We start from the raw sequence: 25,325 nt of genomic DNA on the forward strand, positions 1-25,325 counted from the left end.
TTCTGTCTTTCATCCCTTCATTCTTTCCTCTTCCTTCTGCTGTGGGTGATTCTACATTGAGTGACAAGCCAAATGGTTTCTGTACACCAGGAAACCATTTACTATGCTGGGTGGTAACCATATAACCAAATTTTGGTGCCTGGTGGTTTAGTGGGTAATTATTGTGCTCCAATCGGATTGAGCCTGAGAAGGTTTATATCCAAGGGGTGGTTGGGGTTTTGCTCACGTAATGCTACTCAGGGATGAGTGAGGCTGGTCACTCTCATCTTAAATGTCAGGACCAACTGCCTAGCCTCGGGCTCCTACGCTCCTCATGTGGCAACGTAGGATTGGATGATGGATGGATGGAGTGTTTATGTAAATATACTATATTATGTTGATGTAGCTGTTAACCCATAATCTGAATTGCTGTTCTTTTTCTGTTTTAAATTTTGATATTTACAGTCTACTTTGATATGTAAAGTATACATGTAGATCTAAGAATATTCTGAGTACAGTAGTTCAGACATTGTGACATGTATATGAGTGGTGTAGAGAAACATGAGTCTGAGACAAAAGTTTATTCCTGACTAGTTTTGCACAGAGGCTTTTTCAAAGGAATGCACTTTTCCCAGGTCAGTCTGACTTATATGGCTGGCTGCTGGATCACACTCTTGGTTAATCCATAGTCTGCAGATCGCTGACTGGTCGCTACCTATCCCTCTCTGACCTGATCATCTGCATTACCCTGTAGTGGTTGTGAAGCAGCCTACTATGAAGAAACCAGTAGGGACATAGGAATGAGGCTGAGGGAGCACAAAGCTGATGTAAGACATCGTCGGATAACTAGTGCCCTGGTCAATCACATAGATAAAAAACATCATCTGTCAAAATGGAGTGAAACAGAAATATTTGAGAAAAATCTATATAATAAACAATAAAAATAATAACAACAAAAGAGTAGGTGACATGGTGTAGTCTTACATAGCAACGCAGATGATCAAGTCAGAGAGGGAAAGGTAATGGACCAATCAGCGACTTGCAGACTAAGGATTAGCCAAGTGTGTGATCCAGCAGCTGGCCATGTAAGTCAGACTGACCAGGGAAAAGCTCATTCCTCTGAAGGAGCCTCTGTGCGAAACTAGTCAGGAATAAACTTCTGTCTCAGACTCTTGTTTCTCTAAACCACTCATATAATTCTGAGTAGTGTTGTATTACTGTTCATGTTTTATTTTAGGTGCAGGAGCCCCGGCGAGATGTGGGAACTGCCAAGCTAAGAGCATCTTTAACTGACACATTACTGGAGGGAAGGAGGTGAGTAAAGATGACTAGGTGAGCTTTAGTGTTGTATAATAAGGTTTGTGTGTGTGTGTAAAGTTTTTGACATTCCAGCTGGGACCTCTAGACAGTAGTCAAGCACTGTTACCATGACAAGGTGTGGTGGTAATAGTGCCTGACTTCTGTCTAAAAGTTTCAGGTTCGATTCCCAGCTGGGGTGTCAAAAACGTTCCACGTTTGTACGCACATGGAACATGTTTCTCCAACATACAGTAGAAGCTCCATTTAACGACTAATTCAGCCAGCCCCCATTCAGTTATCTCGAATTTTCTGCCAAATCGAGTTCCGTAACCAAGGCTTAATGTAAAGGAAACGTCTGATAGTTGGAGATATTTTCTGCTAAATCTTTGAAGGCAACTGTCAAACCAAGTTCTGGACAATGCACACCCAAATTTAGCAAGGTATGCTAACTCTCAATGCCACACACAACAGTCTGAACTCATAATTAATACGCCCTCTTACAGGCAGACTTTAGTTTAATGATGTAATTGGTTAAGTAGAAACCCATTACTAGGCAGGGTATCATATCTTGGCGTAGATTTAACATGCATGGGGATGCGTTTTTGAGCCCAGTTGAGTCCATAAGAGGCGGCATGCAGTCCTGATGGACCCAGGTTCGAATCCCGGCTGGGGCAGGGAACAGTTTAAGGATTTGAATTTCATTAAAAGCAGACTTTCCTGATCTACCAGATGACCCGCCGATATGTCATAAAAGTACCCCCGCTGATACCAATACACCAGTCCTGTATGAGACAGCCCTAGCATGTATTCAATATGGACGGTGGGTGTTAGCGCCGAAGTGGTGACATGTGGAGATGCAGGAGGACTACTGGGCCTTGGGATAGGCTACTGCCCCCGAGATACAGGTCCTGAAGCCTTTGCCCAAAAAATGTTTAAAGCCAATCTAAATGGTCTAACGGCTGTAAAAGAAGCTAACCTAAGCCTAAAACTAGTGCCCATCTTGTACCCGGTCAGGATCCCTGGAGAATGCGAATTCCAACTCATATTCAAACATGGTAGAGAAAAAGCAGCAACATTGTATACAGTACAGTCCCACCATCAGATGGTCCCGGGACAGTTAAGTAAACATCTGTTATGCATAATAATAATGTATGAATGACACAGAATCATCCAAAGTGTGAATTGTTTTGATGGAGAATCGTTGATGCTTTGGCAGGGAATTCTCGTGACAGGGAATGCGATCGATGATGCGATCAAGATAGCCTGCTCAGCGGCCCCTCGTTGTCATTTTAGTTACTGTTCTGGTTGCTGAGCTCTAATTTTCCAACATTTATTTAGAAATTCCTTTGTATTTTCAAAGTGTTCAAAGTGTTTTCCCATGAATGTGTGTAAATTCTTCCTCTTTAGCCAGAACACAATTTGCCTTTGGTGAAAGTCGCCAAAACTCCCCCGAATTGCGGCTGGGGGGGGGGGATCCGCCTGAAATAATTGCTGTCTTAAGGGGTTAATTAAACATATAATACATTCACAACACTCACCTATAGGTAGTAATGTTATGTTGGAGGCAGAAAACTGGCAGTTGCCATCTGAGCAGTCCCGTTATTTCTCTCCGAGGTTTGAGAGAAAACGGCTGTGACTGCGTTTGCTGGGATGACTGAGTTAGAATCCTCCTACCTCGCCCCAGACTGAATGTCGTGGCATTGGATTTTCGAGATTGCATATTGGAAATATTGTAGTCCCTAATTTACTCAGGCCGTATCATCGGTTTCCTGTATATTGAATGGTTGTATAACGGGACCTACCTGTATGTATATGTATAGATTGATAATAGTGTGTGTGTGTACGTGTAAAGCTCGTAACCCATTTTACCTCTTTCAAAGTTGTGGACGTACTTTTGATGTGTCAAGAATGGCTGTTGTTGGGAGAAACATAGTAATGTAGTGGTCGTAGCAGTAGTAGTAGTTGTAGCCCTAGGTTCATCAAAAATGAGTATCCGGTAGGCTGCAGGCTTAGTGGCCTTCTGCAGTGTGCCATCCTCCTTTTGGAGGATAGGGAAGTAATTGGGGGACATTTGTATAACCAGATAGTTGAGTGACCAGGTTCTGTTGGTGCCAGTACATGAAGGTGTCCCTCTCCTGCATCAACAGGACCACTAATAGGGAAATCAAGTTCACGTCCAGCATAACAGGTACCTATTTATATCACTGAACCATGTCATTAGCAGGGTAATTTTGAAAATACGGAGAGATTAGATGATATATGTATTAAGTTAATATTATGCTTATTCTTAGGCCATGCTGTTGATATTTCTCCTACTTTTTGTTGCTTTTTCTTTGTTTGTGGATCTTTTGGGTGTTTGTGATGATGTTGGTGTCTGTTGGATTAGTGTTTTAAGGGCAGTGTATTTTTTTTTTTTTAAAGCCTAATGAATGGGAATAGAGAGAGCAGAGCTACTGGAAATATGATTGCTTTTGGGGCTGTGCAGAGAAGGAATGCAGTGCCAGGAAACTTGACACTCGCACAGGTGAAGAACGCTGTAAAGTGGCTGGAAAATGGGATGCAGAGATGATTAAGTGTTTTGGAGAGAGTGGAATGAAGTGCTTGTTGGAGATACGTAAGAAGGCATGGATGAGTGAAATTGTGCCAGCAGAGTGGAAAAAGGCTGTCATTGTACCCTTGTTCAAATATAAAGGTGAGCGAAGTGAGTTCAAGAATTATCGTTGCATAAGTTTATTGAGTGTGGTAGGGAAGGTATATGGAAGAATTAACATAGAGAAAGTAAGAGAGATATCATAAGTCCTGGTGAGTGATGAACAGAGTGGCTTTAGGAGTGGCAGAGAATGTGTGATCAAACATTTGCAGTGAGACAGATAGTGGAGAAGGATTGTGAGAAGGACTGTAAGGTGTTTATGGCATTTATGGATCTGGAAAAAGCATATAACCAAGTAGATAGAGGACTGTGGAAGGTCACATGTAGGATGCAAATGGGAAGCTGCTAGATGCCATCAAGAGTTTTTATGATAGTAGTGAGGCATTTGTAAGGGTAAATGGACATCTAGTGATTGGTTCATGATCATTGTGGGGATGCGACTAGGTTGTGTGATGTCCTTATGGTTGTTCAATATATATATGAGTGGGGGTGATGAGAGAAGTAAAAACTTGTGTAATGGAGAGAAGGATGGCGTTGGCAATGAATGATGATGGATGGTAGATCTCAAATTTGTTGTATGGTGATGATGCAGTACTACTTGCAATTACCGGACAAGAACTTGGTACACTCGTGCAGAGTTTGGCTGATGTCTCTGAGCGTCGTGCCTTGAGAGTAAATGTAGAAAAGAGTAAAGTGATGGTAATTGAGCGAGAAGGTGACTTCCAATGTGATGTTACAGTGATTAGAAAGAAACTGGAATTAGTGAGAGAGTTCAAATACCTGGGTATAGCAAAAGAAAAGAGAGGAAAATGTGCAAAAGAAGTGAAAAGTAGAGTGACACAAGGAAGGAAAGTAGCTGGTGCTATGAAAGCCTTGGTAAGATGTAGAGGCTTGATTGTCGAAGCAGCACAAGGCCTACATGATGGAGTGTTAGTGCCAACTTTAACATAAGGCTGTGAAACTAAGGTGCAGCATAAAAATGAAAAGCTAAGAGTGGGAGCAGTGGAGATGTGACTGCTGAGGAATGTACATGGAGTACAGAGAGTGGATTGGGTATGAAATAAAGCGATTTGTGGAAGATGTGGAATGAGGAAGCCAGCGGACACCAGGATCGAAGAGAGTGTACTGAGATGGTATGGTCAAGAGGAGAGAATGGATAACAGTAGAGTGTTGAAAAAGGTATATCTGAGTGAATTTGAAGGAGAGAGGAGGCGAAGTAGGCCAAGGAGAAGCTGGAGGGATGGGGTGGATGAGTGTGGGAAGAAGAGAGGTATGGAAGTTGGTGAGGCTAGGGAACTGACGAGATCGAGCTGGCTGGATGGTTATTGTGAGAAGAAGTGCATGATCAGGGATTTGGCACTCCTTTTTAACGTGACAGCATTTGGATTGACTGTGTCGGATATGTACAGTATACGAAGTATGCGAAGCTATAGACTGTGAAATTTTTTGGTGTATCAGATAGAGCCAGGATTCCGGGGTCTTGAATGATGAGTGAATGGAGGTGTGGCCCATTGGATTGGTCAGATTTGGGCTGTCTGGACATTGCTACTCCTCACCCTGCTCTAGGGTGGGAAAGGTAGTTTGGTTGGTGATGATGATGAAATTTTTTTTTCCATTGAGATGTAATACCATTCAGCCCAACATCTACCTCTCTAACTTCCAGTGCATTTTGGAGGGTAAAAAAATTTGTTATTATTTTCTGCCATTTTCAGTCATGAGAGAATAACTAACCTTTCTTCTTTTCTTCCTCAGATTATTTGAGTCCCATCAAGTTCACCAGGCCATGGAAATGTTTACTAAATGTTTAAGTTTGTATTCTCCTGAGATCAATGGACATGCTAATGTAAGTACTGCTGTACATTTTTTATCATACATTAATATTAACCAGGTTAATAATGGTCATGTAAGGCAGTATAATGACCTCCCCCCCCCCCTTTTTTTTTTTTAAGAACCTTATAGATGTTAATCCTCATGTTACCAATTGACACAGGCTGCATCCAACTGTGAGTGGGTACTTGGGATCCAATCCTGGGCACCCAAGGCCACACATTGAGAGACCCCCACCTGTCACCACGCTGTTCCCATGCACTCGATTGTTCATAAGCAGTTTATTCTCACACCCTTATTTATGCTTCGAGATTTTTTTTTTTTTTTCCACTGTAATCCTGAATATATGTAATTGCTTATGGTATTGTAAAAAAGATCAGCCAAATATAAATTATGCCTTTATTTATTTTTTTTTATTTTTTTATTTTTTATTTTTTTTTTCCAGGGTGGTTGGTGAACTGAATGAAAGGAAGGCAATGATTGATTATGTATGTGTGGATGAAAGGATGCGAAGATGTGTAATGGATGCAAGAGCATATTGAGGTTGGGGGAGTGGATTTCTGTAGGTCCAAGTAAAATGGAAAAAACTTTTACCATATCCACAAGTGCCAACAGTTGTAACACAGACCAGTCTTACCCAATCCATCTTTCTCTCAACTTCAACAGAAGGGCGCTGGAACTGATCGCCCTGAGGTGCTGACACTGCAGTTTATCTTAGGCATGTGCAAGCTTAAGGGTGGCCGTGGGAGCATCATGGATGGAATTGAAATCATGAATGCTTTGTGTGATGATACTAGCAAGTTCAACCACAAACCTGCTGCCCACTGTCTTCTTGCCAAGGCCTTCCATGATATTAACCTGTGAGTTCTGAACTTTTTCTGTCATTTCTACTTAAATGATGAATTCCAGAAATTTTAGTTGTACAATCATTTTTCAGTATATTGAACTAATTTGGAGGAAAGGCTGATGATGTAGCCAGTTGGTTGGTACAGCTGATGTTTGTTAGGGGGGACTGTAACAACTTCTGTTTCAAAATACAGAGATAGCCCAATTATCCGGGCTCTGTGTTGTGAAGAGGTGCCCGAATAGTCCACAATTACTGTTAATCTGGCGGAAAATACACAAGTACTATTGAAATAATTTATTTACTGGTAAATGTACACTTTAACCTCTCCGTGGGTGCCGGCGTCGTATGACGTTTAGCCGATCAATGGCCGCAGGCGTCCTTTGAGTGCGGCCTATAAAAAACCGCAAAAATTTTTGGGAAGTGAACGAATGTTCTGAACATCTTCACACTGACCTATACTACACTCCCATACTCCTCATCAAGCAATTCAAAGCCAGCTGCTGTGATGAGTGGATTTTCGATTTTTTCACTCCTAGCCATGCCTAAACAAGCACAACTACACCCTTTATCTCACCCAGGCAGAACATATCATCTTTGTCCTCTCTTGCAAAACACAAACAACCACCTGTTTACGATTATGAAGTAATACAGGCACATACAAAAAAGACATGATAATAAGTGAAAAATACATTTTTGTCTTGGTATCTTTACCTATTTGCTCAGATTTGCTGTAATGGTTTGGATCATTTGATGCAGTGCAACTTGTAGAAAACTGTGAAAACCTTTGGGAAGTGAACGAAAATCTGGGACATGAGACTTACCTTGACTTCACCCTCTCACATATCATCTGTCAGTTCACCATCTGCTGTCATGGCGAGTGGATGTACGATTTTTTCGCTCGTGGCCATGCCTAAAAACACATAGTTACACCCATTATCTCAGCTCAGAAAGTACAATCTTTTGCCTCCCTTGCAAAACACATTCAACCACCCTGTTTATGAGACAGATATATATATTGCAAAAATAACAAGGTAAAATGATAAAGATGAACGTAAAATGATAGAGAAAGATGAACTTGTTATTACAGAAAAGATACATTTTCCCCCGACTGTAAACTTATTTATTTCTACTTTATATCAGTATTCGTAATAATTAGACTTCTGAAACTGCATTACGTTTTTATTTTTAGTCATGCTCGTGGTGTGGGAGCTCGAAGTTGTGACTCAACTTCCGTATTGCTAATCGGATAAGCCCTACATTACTGCAGATATTAGGCAGATGATCCGAGAAAGAAACAAGCTTCAAAGAAAGTGTGCCAAGAAACCCATTACGTACGGTGCAGAGTATCGCAGACTGCGCAATGAAATCACAGCTAAAATCAGAAAGGCAAAGTCAGATTACTGTAAGAATAAAATAAGTGAAAATATAGGTAACAGTAAAAAAACCTGGTGTATAATAAACTCTATCCTTAATAAGCCTTCTTCACGACAAAGAAATAATTGCTTTTATTTAGTAAACAATAATGAGGTAAATGAACCTAAGGAAGTAGCTGATCATTTTAATAATTACTTTGTCAGTGTTGGTAAGAAACTTGCTGAGTCTGTTGGAGAGTCTGAGGTTAATTTCTATTCATATTTACGCAATAGGCAAGACAGTGTATTCGTTTTGTCACCTGCTACTGAACACAAAGTTACTGAGACTATAAAAAATCTGTGGAATGTTGGACCCGGATATGACGATATCCCCATGTCCATCATTAACCCCTACACCGCGGGCTTGTTTACCAATGACTTGCGTGTCCCGCGGGGTTATTTGGGCTCCGACAGACTCTCAAAAAATATTTGCCAAAAATCAGTTATTAGTCCTAGAATAATAAAATTACATATGCTTATGGCACATACTTTCAGCTTTCTCCTGGAATGATTGTTGAGCCTTCGTCGCTTACCGTAGGACTTGTGGAGACCTCTGAAGTAGGGTAACGAAGTCTCCACTTTACACTTCCCGACAACCCGTAATATGATTACCACAGCCAGATACAAACACTATAAACATTATTCTACAATTTTCAAGTAGTTTGGGATCCATTCTAAAAAAAAAAAAAACATTGTGAAAGCAATGGAAATTACGAGCGCGTCTGATCGTCACACTGGCACTAGTTCGCTCTTGGTACTCTGTCAATTATTATTCATAAAACCCCTCACACTTTATATTTCTATTACTATATAATACATATATATATCTACAGTCTTTATCCATAAGTTTCCTTCAGTAGTATTAGTTTATTGTCACTGTAGGGATTCAATTTCTTTCAATAAAATACGTAGCATTCACTTTCTCGTCCTGTATACTGGCATTGAAAGTGAATGTCACTTTCATCTTCACTCTCATAACTCATAGCATTCAGACATGCTAGAGTGAAACTTTCACTTTCATTACTCCTAGGGTATATACTCGTATTCTTATAATACTACTCATTTACATTTCTATTTACGTTCTCTATTTTATTTACGTTATTTACATTTCTATTTTATTTACACTGTGTTGTGCACTGTCACTTGAAATAACTTATAAAACTATTTTCCATTGTTCACGTATATTTACATTCATTACTTTCACTTGCTGTTTACACATTATTTACACATTATTTACAATTCCACTTGCACTGTTTTACTCAATAGAAAGATCGTAGTCACTCTTTTATCAATTGTCAGCCCTTTACCTCTTTCCACACGAGGTTTAGTAGGGGGTAAAGGTCACAGGGCCATTTGCATGGGGGTGAAAAAAGACCTTGAAGTCAGCAAGAAGAAACATACGTACTCTCGCTTCGGAAGATGAGAGTAAACTGATAACGGAGGGCCAGCGTGGAGGCCTGCTTAGGGGTTATTCAGAGTTACCAATATTAGTTCTTGAAACAGCTAAGTCTAGCACTGATATGATTGGCAGGAAATCTAGACAATACATTATAAATTTGGTAGTTCCAGGTGAATGTAAATATCACTTAGGCTTCTCTCTTCCCTCCTTACATGTATATTTATTACGAAAATAGATTAGAGGCCTACTTAGGAGATATATATTCAGAGCTACCAATGTTAGATCCTGAAACAGCTTTGTCTAGCACTGAAATGATTGGCAGGAAATCTAGACAATACATTATAAATTAGGTAGTTCCAGGTGAATGTAAATATCACTTAGGCTTCTCCCTTCCCTCCTTACATGTATATTTATTACGAAAATAGATTATACGGCATATTTCAAGGGGAAAAAACAGCGAAAATTAGCGAACGAGTGCACGTGAGGTGTTGTCAGGTGATAATTAGCCAATTCCAGGTGTATGGCACTCTCACTTACCTGATTTCTTTCTTGTATATATTATTTGGTATAAGAATAGGACATAGGGCTTATTTCAATGGATGAAATCAGTGAAAAATTCCAGGGAAGATTTACTTAGCGTAGCATGGCCGGGCAGGCGAGAGGATAGGGTAATGGAGGGGGGGTAGGGAGGGGAGTCAGGAACGGGGAGAAATGGCTAAATTGTCAACAATGGATGGGAGTACAGATGAGATTAGGAGTGCTGACTAGTGTTGGACATTGGCAGTACTGATAGATGATACAAGCCCCCACTTGGAAGCCCGGGTGAATTCAAAATAACACAGAATCACAAAAGCGACGCCCCGCGGTATGATCCCTTGCTCCCAAGCGTCACGAAAGTGACGCCCCGCGGTTAAGGGGTTAAGGAAATAATAGATTATCGAGTTCCTGTACTTGTCTTCCTCTTTAATGTATCTTTTGAGACTGGAAAGTTTCCTGACATGTTGAAATTGGCCAAAGTCATTCCAGTTTTTAAAGCTGGTGATCGTAAGCTGTTAAGCAATTATCGTCCTATCTCAATCCTGCCAGCAATCAGTAAGATAATAGAGAAATTGGTTTATGGTAGGTTAATTCAAGTTTGCACCAACAACAATATTATCAGTGATTCACAATTTGGTTTTAGGGAAAAATTGTCTACTGAGAGTACTTTGCTGTCATTCACCAAGGACGTGCTTGGTTCATTTGATGAAAATAAATTTACTATGGGTGTATTTCTAGATCTGGCCAAGGCATTTGATACGGTTAATCACTCTATATTACTAAAGAAGCTTGACCACTATGGTATACGAGGCACTTCAAATCGGTGGTTTGCTTCCTACTTAGCCAATCGCAAACAGTTTGTGCAATACAAACAATGCCAGTCTACCTGTATGCCAGTAGAATCTTGAGTTCCCCAGGGGTCAGTCTTAGGACCACTCTTGTTTATTTTGTACATAAATGACATCGTGTATGCTACCTCACATATGAAGCCAGTACTATTTGCTGATGATAGTACTTTTTATGCAAGCCACCAAAATCTCAATAAACTATCAAATGTTGTAAATAGCAACCTAACAGATATTAAAAAATGGGTAACAAGCAACAAACTCACGCTAAACGTAAGCAAATCTCATTACATTATATTTTGAAGGAAACAAAGCACTGCAAATCAACCCAACATCTTCATAGTTGCCCAGTCAGTTGAAAGAGTGGACAGTATAAAATTCCTTGGTGTTATAATTGATGAACGTTGTCATGGCATTTACATATCCAGTATCTCCATACAAAGATTAGCAAACAGTGTGGTATCATGTACCAAATTCGTGATCAACTGACAACACGGTCTTTTAAGTTCATTTATTACTCGCCGATTTTTCCTTTATTGTTTTATCGTAACAATGTATGGAGTGGTGCTTATAAGACACAACTAAACCGCTTATTTATAGCCCAAAAGAAATCGGTCTGTGTAATGGAAAACTTACGCATATATGACCACACTAATCCATCTTTCGAGAAATTGGGTATCCTGAAATTGCCTGATATAAAGTCCTACTGCACTGTTTTGTTTGTTTACAAGTCGCTGCACAACCTGTCATTTAACAGTTACTTTGATTTTAATATGAATGATCGGTATAATCTCCGAAATAACTGTGATCTAAAAATACCGCTCATGGCTTCAACACAGTCCCAGTCACATATCACTTATCAGGGACCCAAAGTTTGGAATGGTATCCCAATGGCCATTCGGGAACTAAGCGAGGCTGTATCTTTCAAATCTGCTTATAAATCTTACTTGGTATCAAAGTACTAATTCTTTAAATTAGTTGACTTTCATTATTATTATTATTGTGTTAGTTATTATTATTATTATTATTATTATTATTATTATTATTACTGGTATTAATATAAAATTACCTCCATTTTGTTGTAGTGCTCTCTTGTATGTACCCTTTACTAAAATCTTAAAATATTGTCATTCGGGGATGACCATTATTACTTAAAAGTCATACAGCTGATTTAGTCAAATCGTAGTTTTTAGCCTTACTAGACAATTGATGTTTACCAAAAGTGCAAGAAATACAAGGTGCCTTTAAAGAGAGTTCCCGGACTCTCAAAAGGCTCAGCTGCTAGTAAACTAAGTGTTATGTCAACTATTGTAATCTCTGTGGCTAAATACACATTTGACTCTGACTTTGGATCTGACCCTCCACTTTATTCTCCTGAGGCAGAGTCTAACCTTGGATGACGTGCAGTTTTCTCATTTAGGACCGAAAACTCAACTCTTTCGCTCGCTTTTCCAAGCATGGGCACAATGATAACGAAAAAAATAACTCGAAACTACCATAAACATATTTTATATCAAAAAGGTGAAAAAATATTCAAAATTTTTTTTCCAGCCATTCCTATCAGATTATGTACTGAAATCATTCGATATCATCATATCTCATATATGCACAACATTTCAGCACCATTTGTATTGTTTTTAGAGGTAAAAAAAAAATAACAACACCTGCCCAGTTGTGTTCCGGCAGTGCCCCTGGGCGTCGGATATTGGTTGCCAATATTTCTGCAATTTCTGTGCTCCATTGCAAGCCATATAATGTGTCTAGGAAGCTGGAATTTGTACTGTTAGGTGCATCTGAACTTTCTCTTCAATATGATAAGAAAAAAAAATAAATTTTCGAAACTTCAAAAAATGGCCCCGGCGTCGGCCTGCCGTGCATGGTAAATACTGGGCTTTCGGCCACGGAGGGGTTAAGCAGCAGAAAGACCTTACCTGTTCATATTTCTCCAGCTTCTTTCTATATTTTTATGACTATTTTCAGTATGGTACATTACCATTTCCTGCTGAAAAATTTCCTCCCGGTTAGTATCGTCACATTCCTTAAGTCGTAACTACTGTATGATTGTTTGTTTCCTGCTGAATGGAAGAAACTCAATGTGGATTTCATTTCCCAGTTTCCCAACTGGAGATTAGATTAGGTTGGGGTAGGTTAGGTTAAATTGTCGGGTACCATAATTAAGCTGGGTTAGGTCAGGTTTAGTTAAAAATATAGGTTGGTACAGTCCCTTCCGCCATTATGTCGACAAATCAAATAAGAGGTGTCACAGCAGAACAGCTTAAGACAGCAGGGAAACAGATTTAACAAGAAACGTTTATTTACCAACCCAGAAATAATAAGAAAAATATAACACTATCAGGAAGAACTGATTTGGTAAGGTGCTTCTACTGCGTTAAGTAAAGCGTACGTATACCCCTCTCAGTGGCCGTGGGTTCAGAAATTTGCATGCTCCCGTGGCAGGCCTCGGGACCATTGTTTCAAATTTCTAAAATCATAGTCTTTTTCTTACAGATGTGAAAAGACTCATCTGGCACACCTGGCAATTTTTTTATTTTTTGTCACTCTTATCCTAAATGTCGGGACCAACTGCTTAGCCCCGGGCTCCTACACTCCTCATGGGGCAATGTAGGATTGGATGATGGATGGATGGATGGATTTATTTTTTTTAACCCATGCTGTAATTTGCTATGACTTGTGGAAGAATTAATAAAATTACGATGCATGTTACACTAACATGTAAACACATGAGCGAAAACATGTGAGATTAAGTGACGAGCGAAAACATGTGAGATTAAGTGACTGCCTGACTGCTTGGGATGGTAGAGTAGGGCTGTGCAAACATACCAGTGACCTTTGCTCCCTTCCCATAATTGTTTGGGAGCCTTCCTGCAGATGCGTGTTATCTTTCTTGTTTACACCCATGTTTGTGTGTGTGTGTGTGTGTGTGTGTGTGTGTTTTCTAGGATGGTGGGACTGTAATACCATAGTTTGTGTATCTGTGTATATGTGTTTGTTTCATTTTGTTGGATGGTTACTGCAATGCTGTACCAGAAATTCATCAAAGCTAGAGCCAGATGTATGTTGAGTTGAAGGTAGCTCATGCAACAGAAGGGTTAATGGCTAAACACCAGTTGGCATTGACACTTGAACCCTTCAGTCTGATGGTGTGCTTTTCATTTAATGTATATTCATGACAGTATTGTGATACGAACTCAAATGTATGGAAGTGAAGCTTGGCCGTTGCTGGAAGGACACAAGTCAAGTGAGAGCAGTGGAAATGAGTTATTTAAGAGGAGCCTGTGGAGTCACATGGAGAGACAGGCTGACAAATGAGGATATAAAGGAGCGTTGTGGTGTGGATGTGATAGGAAGCGTTAGGAGGAATACACTGAGGTGGTTTGGCCATGTGGAGAGGATGGAGGGTGAAAGACTGACGAAGAGAGTGTATGTGAGTGAGGTGGAGGGGGGAAGAGGGAGGGGGAGGCTGAGGATGAGATGGAGGGATGGGGTGGAGAGGTATATGAGAGACGGGGGTGTGGGTTGGGAGCAGGGCAGTGAAATGGTAGGGGACAGGATGACGTGGAGGTGATTTGTTTGTGACCACCCTGAACGGGATTGAGGCGTCTGGCAATAGAGAGATAGATAGATAGTATATTCATGTAACTTTTAGACAGTTATATTCAGTTTTGTGTAGTTGTTTTGTAGGGAAATAGTTAAATAAGGCTATATCTAACCTTTGTAGTTCAGAAAGCCTCTCCTGACATGAATGCAGTTGTCATGGAGAGTGTAAGATTAACCTAAAAAATTTGTCATTTAGTTGAAGTGGTTAATCTAAAGCAGTGTTGAACTTCCCTTTTTATTACAACAGGTACAAACTATCCCAGCAGCATGCTGATATATGCTGTGAGATGCTCAGAAAACCCAAGCAAATCAAGGTGGTTAGATGGCCTGGCAGCTCCAATGACCCTATCACTTTCACCAAGCCAGAGATCCTAAAGGTGAGTCCAGGTCATGTATTCTCATTGGGTATGGAAGCTCCCTAGCACCTCTTCCTTAGCGATTTATTTTGAAATGTAGCTGGTAAACATCCGTTTGTATGCTGTTTATTCAGAGTTTGGCAATATTGGAAGGATTTATTTAACAGAATAGGACATTAAGATTTAATGCCGAAAATGCTTTAGAAAAGGTGTTAGGGAGTTTCCGTAACTGACAACAATATGGGCCCAGATTCTTCACACAGGCTCAGAGTTGTCTTCATGTCGGCTAAGGAGGCTTGCTATTGTCTGTTCCTCCGTAATTTATTTTGCTTACTGGACTTCACAGTTCTCCTGTAGGATATTTAAGTCTTATTATTAGTGGTATAGATTGGATTAATTGCTTATACAGGACTATTTGTGCTGTATTCTGGAGTAAACTAGTAAGTAAGAGATACAGTACCCTCGTGTCCAACGTGGTAATATTGTCATGCACGGGTCCCGTGTTGGACCAAAAACGTGTTGGACAAACAACAGAGCTTATGGGGAAAAATGAATTATGTCAGCAACCCTAGGAAAAGTCACCCTAAATACCTACCGTATACCTATACATATATTGGTATTACTGTAATTATAATAAATGGTACTGTACTATGAATGATAACTAACCCTTTAGGATAGTGTTGGTGGGCTCGCTGGGAATGGAAGGTGGTATCCGAGGCTGTGGGTAGTCCTACTGGGTCCCCGGAGGATGGCTGGTGGCGTTACTAGTGGGTAATGGCTGCTGCTCCTCCTCAACCTCCCTCATAAATCCTTCGAAATCACACTCAGAATCACTATCCTCGTCCACATCCATGGAAGGTCCTGCTTCTGGCTATCCTAGCACTCTTCTCTCTTCCTCCTTTTGCTGGAAGTTCTTGTCTTGGTTTTTTATTATGGTCCTCACGCTGGCTTCATTCACGTCATAGGCCTTGGCAATGTCCACATTCCTCTCCCCTTCTTCCTGTCAATGATTTCTAGCTTGGTGGCCTGAGGGAGGTGCCACCGCTTCTTAGGGTTCTCAGAAGGCTTCTTAGGCATCGTGAGCAGGGTAAAGTGCAGTAGCAAGGCCAGAAAATGCAGGAAGAAAAAAAGCACCGCTCCTATGTGAATTATGCGACTGAGTGGCGCTATGGCGGGAGAAATTTAAACAAAACCACGTGAGAGCAGAAGCGTTTTTAATTGGGCAACATCATGATCATGTCACGATAGTGGGCGGGGAGGCTACTTTATCGGAAGTTTTAATTGGCTGTCAGCTTCACGGGAATGTCCAGTATGACTGTGTTGGACCAGGGGTGATCGTGCTAGAGGTGAACTCTGCGGATTTCGCCCACTTCTCGGAGCTACGTCCGTGTTATGCTAACACACCTGTGTTACAGTAATTAAATTGTATTAAATCGTACTAATTTTTAGCTCTCCGTGCTGGACGTGGATCATGCTGGACAAATGCGTGTTGGACACGAGAGTACTGTGCTATGGAGCCTCCTTTGGCTGATGAGAAGGTAATTCTTGGAGTAATTTATCTGTTTTTCTCTTACTCCTCCATACTTCCAGATCTCCCTCATGGAGATGGCCATAAGGAGGGTCTTTCTGTCGTTTTGTCCAAACGTATATACCCTCGCTCTCAGCCACTCCTTCCATCCCCCCTTTAGTCTCGTACAAATTGCTGTACTGTCTTTCTTATTTTTATTTTTATTTTTTTTAACACTTATGTTAGAGATGTAGTACAGCCATTGATAAGGGTATGTTTTCTATTCTGGTTACTGGAAAGCCGTAAATTTGAAAAAAGGAGAGAGAACCATTCCAATGGTCACAACAAATTCCACAACATAGCTATTATTACTGTATTTCATTCCATTTAGTTTATAAGGCTCCACCATGCTTGCATGTGTCAGCCTTGGTGACGTAATGGCGGCTTTGTGACAGCCTTCCTATCCATTCCCTTATCCCTGAGTCACACTCTGTGACCTTGTTCCAGATCTTTTTCGGTCTGCCTCTCGCTATCCCACCCACAAGGTTCTGCTTCTCACATTCTGCACCTAATTATCATCCCCCATCCTCTCCACATGTCCAAAACCATTTCAGTCTACCTCACCTCATCACAGCACCATTACATTCCAATCCCATGCCTTCTCTTAACACTTCCATCGTAAATTTGGTGCCTCCAGGCCTCGCATTCAAGGACACACTACACATCCGCCTAATCATTGTAATATGAACCAGGAACAGAGTTGGCGCCAGAACTGATCCCTGTGGCATGCCGGCATTAATTTAGTGGAAATTGGAATATACATCATCTACTTTTTACTCTTATTTTTCTGTCACTGAGCTATGAGGAAAGCAGAGGAACAAAAGACATTAGTCCATAGCAAGGGAGTTTGGATGGCAGGGAACGGGGCCACACTGTGTCGAAAGCTTTAGAAATATCAAGGGCTACTGCGTGAGTTTCTCCATGTTGGTGATTGATTGGTGAATGGTATGAGTGAGGAGATTGATTATGTCAGTGGTGGATCTTTCATGGTGAAAACCATATTGTTTATCTCTAAGTAAGTTGCTGGATTCAAGATGTTTAATTATGTGCTTATTATTACAATTTCAAATACTTTGCCAAGAGAAGATGTGACCGCTATTGGTCTGTAATCAGAGGGGTCAGAGGACTTCCTTTCTTTGGCATTGGGTGGATATTGGCTTCTCTTCTTGAATTAGGGAATGAAAAAGTATGTATGCTTTCTGAATAATTTAGCTAGAACAGAGAAAAGTTCTTTGGAGCACTTTTTCAGAGCAATTGGAGAATTCCATCTGGGCCTGGAGCTTTGTTGGTTGGTAAATTGTCCAAGATGGATTTTATGTATCTTGTCTATTTCAAGTGAAACAGTTTCAGGAGAGGCAAGTTCTGTTGCTGGGACGCTCCGGCTGACTTCCTCTATGGTAGAATTTCTGGCAAAAGTACTGGCAAAGATATTCGCTTTCCCACGCGGGTCATTTGTAATGTTGCCATCTGAAGATTTTAGTGGGGGAATGAGTGATGACTTGTTAAAGTTACTATTGAAAGAATTGAGAGTTGACCAGAGTATTCTATTGTCATTAGGGTTGTTAAGTAGTTTTGATGCTTGATTTTGAAGAAAGTTTGATTTAGCGAGATTTATTACAGCTTTTGCTTGGTTTCTAGCAATTTTAAATTGACAAAGTGACTCAGATGTTTCTTATTTTAAGTATGAGTTATATGCTAATGACTTTTGGGCTGTTGCTCTGGCACAGTTGCTATCAAACCACTTTGGAGAGTTCAGTCATTTAGTGAATTGTTGACTTAGAATGAATAAATCCATGCCAGCTAATATTAAGTCATTAATGTGGGACTGGGTAAAATTAACAGCACTAGAGAAGAAAGATTGCAAGATAATTATTAATGACCCTGCTATTATAAATAAGCTACCTCCCCTACAAGTAAGAAGGAATGGTGGCTCCCTTGCATTATTTTAGATATTTTTATGGCAAATGCCCAGACGAAGTTGCGTCCATTGTACCAGCTCTCCATGCCTTCCCTCGTGCCACATGGGCATCTGGTAGCGCTCGTGACTGGAATGTCGCACAGCCATATTGCAGAACATTTGCCTATCAGCATTCTTTCATTCCCCGAACTGCATCTGTCTGGAACTTGCTTCCCCCCGAGTTGTTTCCCCCCAAACTTCAGCCTACAGCAGTTCAAGTCCAACTGTTACAGATATTTTATGAATGGAGGATGCCATTAATCTGGTGTCCCCCCCCCCCTGTGTTCTGTTTAAAAACACACACACACACACACACACACACACACACACACACACACACACACACACACACACATTTGATAACCTAACATGTTCTCCTACACACACTTGAAATAAGCATTATCTTGCAGTCTACCTCTAATACCACAAAATCTCTTATGCACCCACTTTTCACAAACACTGCACAAGATGGAATTACTGTCCACTCTCTTGTGGCAAACCACACATAGCCACTCTCCCTCGTCTTTGACAGTACTTCATCAACCATAGATACCATCATCTTTGTTTTATCTACATTATTCTCAGTCCTTTTTGGCCCATACCATCTCTCTGCTTCCAAAATCTTTCATCCAGTTCCCTTTCATTCTCTGCAGTCAACATAAAATCATGGGTATACAGCATTTCCCACAGAGTCCATTTCTGAAGCCATGTGAGTGGGCTTCAGGCACGATGATAAACAGTAAGGGACTCAAGACTGACCCCTGATACACACCAACATTCATGGAAAACTCATTACTCAAATCTCCATTCACTCTCACTGGGATGCGAACACCACATACTTCTTTGCCATACCCACTCTAACCAGCTACTTTTCGATCCCAAGCTTTCTCATTGCTTCTTTAGAAGTGTCTCTAAATCAGCAAAAGCAATGTACAGATCCCTTTGCTTTCCTAGATTTTTTTTTTTTTTTTTTCTGAAGCTGTTGAGCAATGATTATGGCATCAGTGGTCCCTTTGCCTGGCATGAACCCAAACTGCATCTCATCAGTATTCACTTTTTCTGTAATCATACCTTCTAGAACTCTCTCCATTATCTTCCTTATTTGGTCCAAAAGTTTTATACCTCTATAATTTCCCCCTCCTCCTTGTACACATTTATAATCACACACTTTAGCCAAACATCTGGGACCACACACACATACATAATTGTGTTTATCAAATCAGCAACTAACCTCACTGTTATATCACCTGATGCCTTCAGCATTTCAGCAGTCAACCCAGACACACCTGCTGGCTTCCCCACCTACATCCTGCTTATTACCCTGCTCACAGTAATAACATCAATCAAAGGCCAAAGGGCCAAACACTGGATCTGCTAACTCCAAACTTTCCCTGTTCCAGTCAGACTCCTCATTCTGCAACTGGTTATAATATTCTCTCCAGGTGCCTTTATTATCTGCATTGTTCACCACTACCTTCATCATTCTTCACACTGCTCACCCATGATATCCCTGTTTTACTTCATCTGGCATGCCACCTTAACCCCTTAACCGCGGGGCGTCACTTTCGTGACGCTTGGGAGTAAGGGATCATACTGCGGGGCGTCGCTTTTGTGATTCTGTGTTATTTTGAATTCACCCGGGCTTCCAAGTGGGGGCTTGTATCATCTATCAGTACTGCCAATGTCCAACACTAGTCAGCACTCCTTATCTCATCTATACTCCCATCCATTGTTGACAATTTAGCCATTTCTCCCCGTTCTTGACTCCCCTCCCTACCCCCCCTCCATTACCCTATCCTCTCACATGCCCGGCCGTGCTACGCTAAGTAAATCTTCCCTGGAATTTTTCACTGATTTCATCCATTGAAATAAGCCCTATGCCATATTCTTATACCAAATAATATATACAAGAAAGAAATAAGGTAAGTGAGAGTGCCATACACCTGGAATTGGCTAATTATCACCTGACAACACCTCACGTGCACTCGTTCACTAATTTTCGCTGTTTTTTTCCCCTTGAAATATGCCATATAATCTATTTTCGTAATAAATATACATATAAGGAGGGAAGGGAGAAGCCTAAGTGATATTTACATTCACCTGGAACTACCTAATTTATAATGTATTGTCTAGATTTCCTGCCAATCATTTCAGTGAAATACATAGCTGTTTCAAGAGCTACGTTGGTAGTACTGAATAACCCCTAAGTAGGCCTCTACCCGGGCCGGCCCTCCGTTATCAGTTCTCTCTCATCTTCCGAAGAGGATGTACGCGTCTGTTCCTCTTGCTGACTTCAGGGCCTTTTTCACCCCCATGCAAAGGGCCCTGTGGCCTTTACCCCCTACTAAACCTTGTGTGGAAAGAGGTAAAGGGCTGACAATTGATAAAAGAGTGACTACGATCTTTCTATTGAGTAAAACAGTGCAAGTGGAATTGTAAATAATGTGTAAACAGCAAGTGAAAGTAATGAATGTAATATACATGAACAATGGAAAATAGTTTTATAAGTTACTTCAAGTGACAGTGCATAACACAGTGTAAATAAAATAGAAATGTAAATAACGTAAATAAAATAGAGAACGTAAATAGAAATGTAAATGAGTAGTATTATAAGAATACGAGTATATACCCTAGGAGTAATGAAAGTGAAAGTTTCACTCTAGCATGTCTGAATACTATGAGTTATGAGAGTGAAGATGAAAGTGACATTCACTCTCAGTGCTAGTATACAGGACGAGAAAGTGAATGCTACGTATTTTACTGAAAGAAATTGAATCCCTACAGTGACAATAAACTAATACTACTGAAGGAAACTTATGGATAAAGACTGTAGATATATATAAGTGTTATATAGTAATAGAAATATAAAGTGTGAGGGGTTTTATGAATAATAAATGACAGAGTACCAAGAGCGAACTAGCGCAAGTGCGGCAGTCAGACGCGCTCATAATTTTCATTGCTTTCACAGTGTTTTTTTTTTTTTTGGAGTATGGATCCCAAACTACTTGAAAATCATAGAGTAGTGTTTATAGTGTTAATATCTGGCTGTGGTAATCATATTACGGGTTGTTGGGAAGTGTAAAGTGGAGACTTCGTTACCCAACTTCCGAGGTCTCCACAAGTCCTACGAAAACTGACGAAGGCTCAACAAACATTCCAGGAGAAAGCTGAAGGTATGTGCCACAAGCATTTATAATTTTAATATTCTAGGACTAATAACTGATTTTTGGCAAATATTTTTTGAGAGTCTGTCGGAGCCCGAATAACCCCGCGGCACACGCAAAACATCGGTAAACATGCCCGGGGTGTAGGGGTTAAATATCATATTCTTCCTTTCAGCACTAATTAGGTTATCCAGTAAAAGTCTCAGGGACTCAGACTTTGCCATGTATACAGGTGTATCTTGATTTATGATACCCCTAGATGCGGTACCCTGGCTTAACGACGGGTGTAGAAGTACTGTACCATCATGCCCCTTCAATTGATGGCCAAACCCTGATTTAACGATGGGTTTTGATTTTTTTTTTCTAATGATTTTGATGATATTTTAGACGAAAATTTTATGTTTAGGTTGATTTACAAACTTTTTTTTGACTTAGATTAATGTGTTTTAGCCATAGGTGGGGTGAACATTGTCATTGTGAAGTACAGTTTACTAAGCTTGGTAGTTTCCGGACTTAAATTTGACAATTTTTATATTTTATTTGTTGGTTTTAGTGAGTTATATACAGGTGTTAGGCATAGGTTAGCTTCATTTACAGCGTTTAGGCCATTTAAATTGGCTTTAAACTTGTTTTTGGGCTCATTTGGGTGGGTTTTGGACTTGGTTGGGGGGGGAGGAAACCCAAGGCTGAAAAATGCATCCCATTACTTTACCTGTTAAATCTACCCCAATGTACGATACCGCGTCAAACAATGGGTTTTTACCTAACCAATTGCATCATTTAACCGGGGTATACCTGTACCTCTTTTCTACCTCAATGCTTGGCAGCCAAGTAATCCTTATTGTTACTACTCCATTTGCATTCCTTGAAAAAACTTTTTTTCTCCATAACTGCAGTTTCTACACCTCCATCCCACCATCATGTTACTTTTGTCTTGAGGAGGTCCCTTGTCCATCCACACACTGAATCAGTAACTGTCAGGAGATTGTTCCTGAGATAGCCAGACTGTTCATTAATGCTTATGTCAACAGCTCCCTATTGTTGTTGTTGTCTGTCTTTCTATCTATTGCAAGATGCCATAATCCTGTAAGGGGTGGCCATTTGACTTTGAGTTATTTGTTTTATGGGGAGGGGCACTAACCCTCCACCAACCCACTTGTTGACATGAAGGGAGCATGTATGGTTTGGTTGTATGGTTACCACCAAGCTTTATAAATGGTTTCTTGGCTTACAGGAAACCATTCGACTTGTCACTCAATGTAATGCCACCTGTAAAGGAAAGAAAAGCAATAAGAAGTGACAGGAAAGATGGGAGAAATAGGAAGAGAGGAGGGCAGGCACAGAAAGAGAATGATAAAGGCTAAGGAAGAAGAAGGCAGCTTTACATCAAGTGAGTGGATGATGGTCACCACCACCTACCACTTTGTTGGTGTTGTTATTATTATTATTATTATAATTATTATTATTATCATCATCATCATCATCGTCATCGTCATGATGATGATGATGATGATGATGATGATGATCTTCCTCAACAGCTCCCATAAAGGCTGGATGGTAACCGTATAGCCAGATTTTGGTGCCTGGTAGTATTGTGAGTAATTATGGCTCTCCAGTTGGATTGAGCCGGTGAAGGTTTATATCCAAGGGGTGGTTGGGGTTTATTGCTCACATAATGCCATTCAGGGATGAGTAAGGCTGGTCACTATCTATCTCTGTCTATCTATTGCCAGACACCTCAATCCCGTTTGGGGTGGCCACAAACAAATCGCCTCCACGTTGTCCTGTCCCCAGCCATTTCACTGCCCTGCTCCCAACTCACACCCCCGTCTCTCATATACCTCTCCACCCCATGCCTCCATCTCATCCTCGGCCTCTCCCTCCCTCTTCCCCCCTCCACCTCACTCACATACACTCTCTTCGTCAGTCTTTCACCCTCCATCCTCTCCACATGGCCAAACCACCTCAGTGTGTTCTTCATAACACTTCCTGTCACATCCACATCCACACCACGCTCCTTTATATCCTCATTCGTCAGCCTGTCTCTCCATGTGACTCCACAGGCTCCTCTTAAATAACTCATTTCCACTGCTCTCACTCTTCACTTGTGTCCTTCCAACAACGTCCAAGCTTCACTTCCATACGTTAGAGTTGGTATCACAATACTGTCATGTAGTAACTTTTTCACTTGCATGCTCACTTCCATGTTTCTTATCACTGCTTTCAAAGAACCAGCAACCTTTCTTCCCTGCTGTACCCTTTCAAGCACTTCACCCTCCAAACCTCCATCCTTACTCATCACACTACCCAAGTACTTAAACGTACTCACATTTTCCAATTCCTCACCAACCTCGCTGTACATTCACTGACTTCACCTCTCTCAAAGACCATCACTTTACTCTTCCCTACATTCACCTTTAGATTCCGTTTCTTACACACACTCCCAAACTCATCCACCAAGCCTTGCAGCTCCCCTTCGTCTTCACTCAACAACACAGTATCATCTGCAAACAACAGTACAGGGAGTTTCCAAACACTATCCTTTCTCACCAGGGCCACTCCAACATCCACTACCCTACCTTGTACCTCTTTTATTACTCCATCCATGTACAGATTGAACAACCATGGAGACATGACATCCCTGTTTCAACCCAACCTCCAAAGAGAAAAATTCACTTAGTTCACCATCCACACGCACTGCAGCCTTAGCACCATCATACATACTCTTCACAGCATTCAACAACTTTCCATCTACTCCATATATTCTTAATACTTTCCACAATCTTTGTCTATCCACCCTGTTATATGCTTTCTGCAAATCCATGAAAGCCACATACAACTTCTTTCCCTTCTCTAGAAACTTTTCGACTAAAGATCTAAGAATGAATATTTGATCTACACAACCTGTTCCCTTCCTAAAGCCTCCCTGTTCGTCTCCAACTAATTTCTCTGTTCTTTCTCTAACTCTGTCAATAAGTATCCTACCATACACTTTTCCTATTATACTAAGAAGACAAATGCCCCTGTGATTACCACACACTTCTTTTTCCCCTTTTCCTTTGCACTGTACAAGGGAATAATTATACCTGACTTCCAATCCTCTGGGACTCTATCTTCCTCCCAGGCCAATCTGTACATCTTCCACATCCATTATACTACTGTCTCTCCCCCATGCTTCACCATTTCACCACACACTCCATCAATTCCTGGGGCTTTCCCCAATTTAACTTTCTTCATTGCTTCCACAACTTCTATCCTACTGATTTCTTCCTGTCTTCTCACGTCCCTTCTTCTCCCAGCCATTCCCCAGCCACTTATGCTCACTGGTCACTCTCATCTTAAATGTCAGGACTAACTTGCCTAGCCCCAGGCTTCTAAACTCCTCATGGGGCAACGTAGGATTGGAGGATGGATGGATGGATAGAATTAAGGCCGATTCACACGACCCGTTTTGGTTCCGACAGGCAGTCCGGCGGCTAGACACCGTCGATTTCTTACATCCATTCTAATGTAACTGTTCACATGACCTGTGAAGCTGACGGCAGCAACCGTCCATCAGCCAACTGACACATCACAGAGAACTTCTTGAGAAATCCTGGCCGGCTAGCTGGCTACTTGACGCAGGCCTGATGGGTTGGTGATGGCTCATGTGAACGAGAATACATAGTGTACCCGTCCATTCCACGACTTGCTGTTATCACCTTGTCAATGTAGATAACACATATAGTTCACTGTTTGGCATCATGGACAAAAGGCTGAACTTGTACGTTCTTATGAAGAGATATTTGATATGACTAACAAGAAGTACTGTGATAATCTGCATAAAGATAAGATATTGAAAGTGATTGACGAGGAAGTCAACAGCCCA

The 25,325-nt window shown here is 40.9% G+C and overlaps 1 protein-coding gene across 1 annotated transcript in view; it reads left to right on the forward strand.

Annotated features, from left to right (window-relative positions):
* Positions 1 to 25,325, forward strand: part of LOC145407821 (uncharacterized) — a 262,418-nt gene that overhangs the window by 104,366 nt on the left and 132,727 nt on the right. Inside the window, exons 11-14 of the mRNA XM_080278678.1 lie at positions 1,217 to 1,293; positions 5,681 to 5,771; positions 6,422 to 6,615; positions 14,661 to 14,790. Coding sequence (XP_080134804.1) covers positions 1,217 to 1,293; positions 5,681 to 5,771; positions 6,422 to 6,615; positions 14,661 to 14,790 — 492 coding nt within the window. The remainder of the gene's footprint in view (positions 1 to 1,216; positions 1,294 to 5,680; positions 5,772 to 6,421; positions 6,616 to 14,660; positions 14,791 to 25,325) is intronic.

The sequence above is a fragment of the Coenobita brevimanus genome, chromosome 74 (genome assembly GCF_032717465.1).
Source record: "Coenobita brevimanus isolate Jiangsu-jjx chromosome 74, ASM3271746v2, whole genome shotgun sequence".
Taxonomy (NCBI): Eukaryota; Metazoa; Arthropoda; class Malacostraca; order Decapoda; family Coenobitidae; genus Coenobita; species Coenobita brevimanus.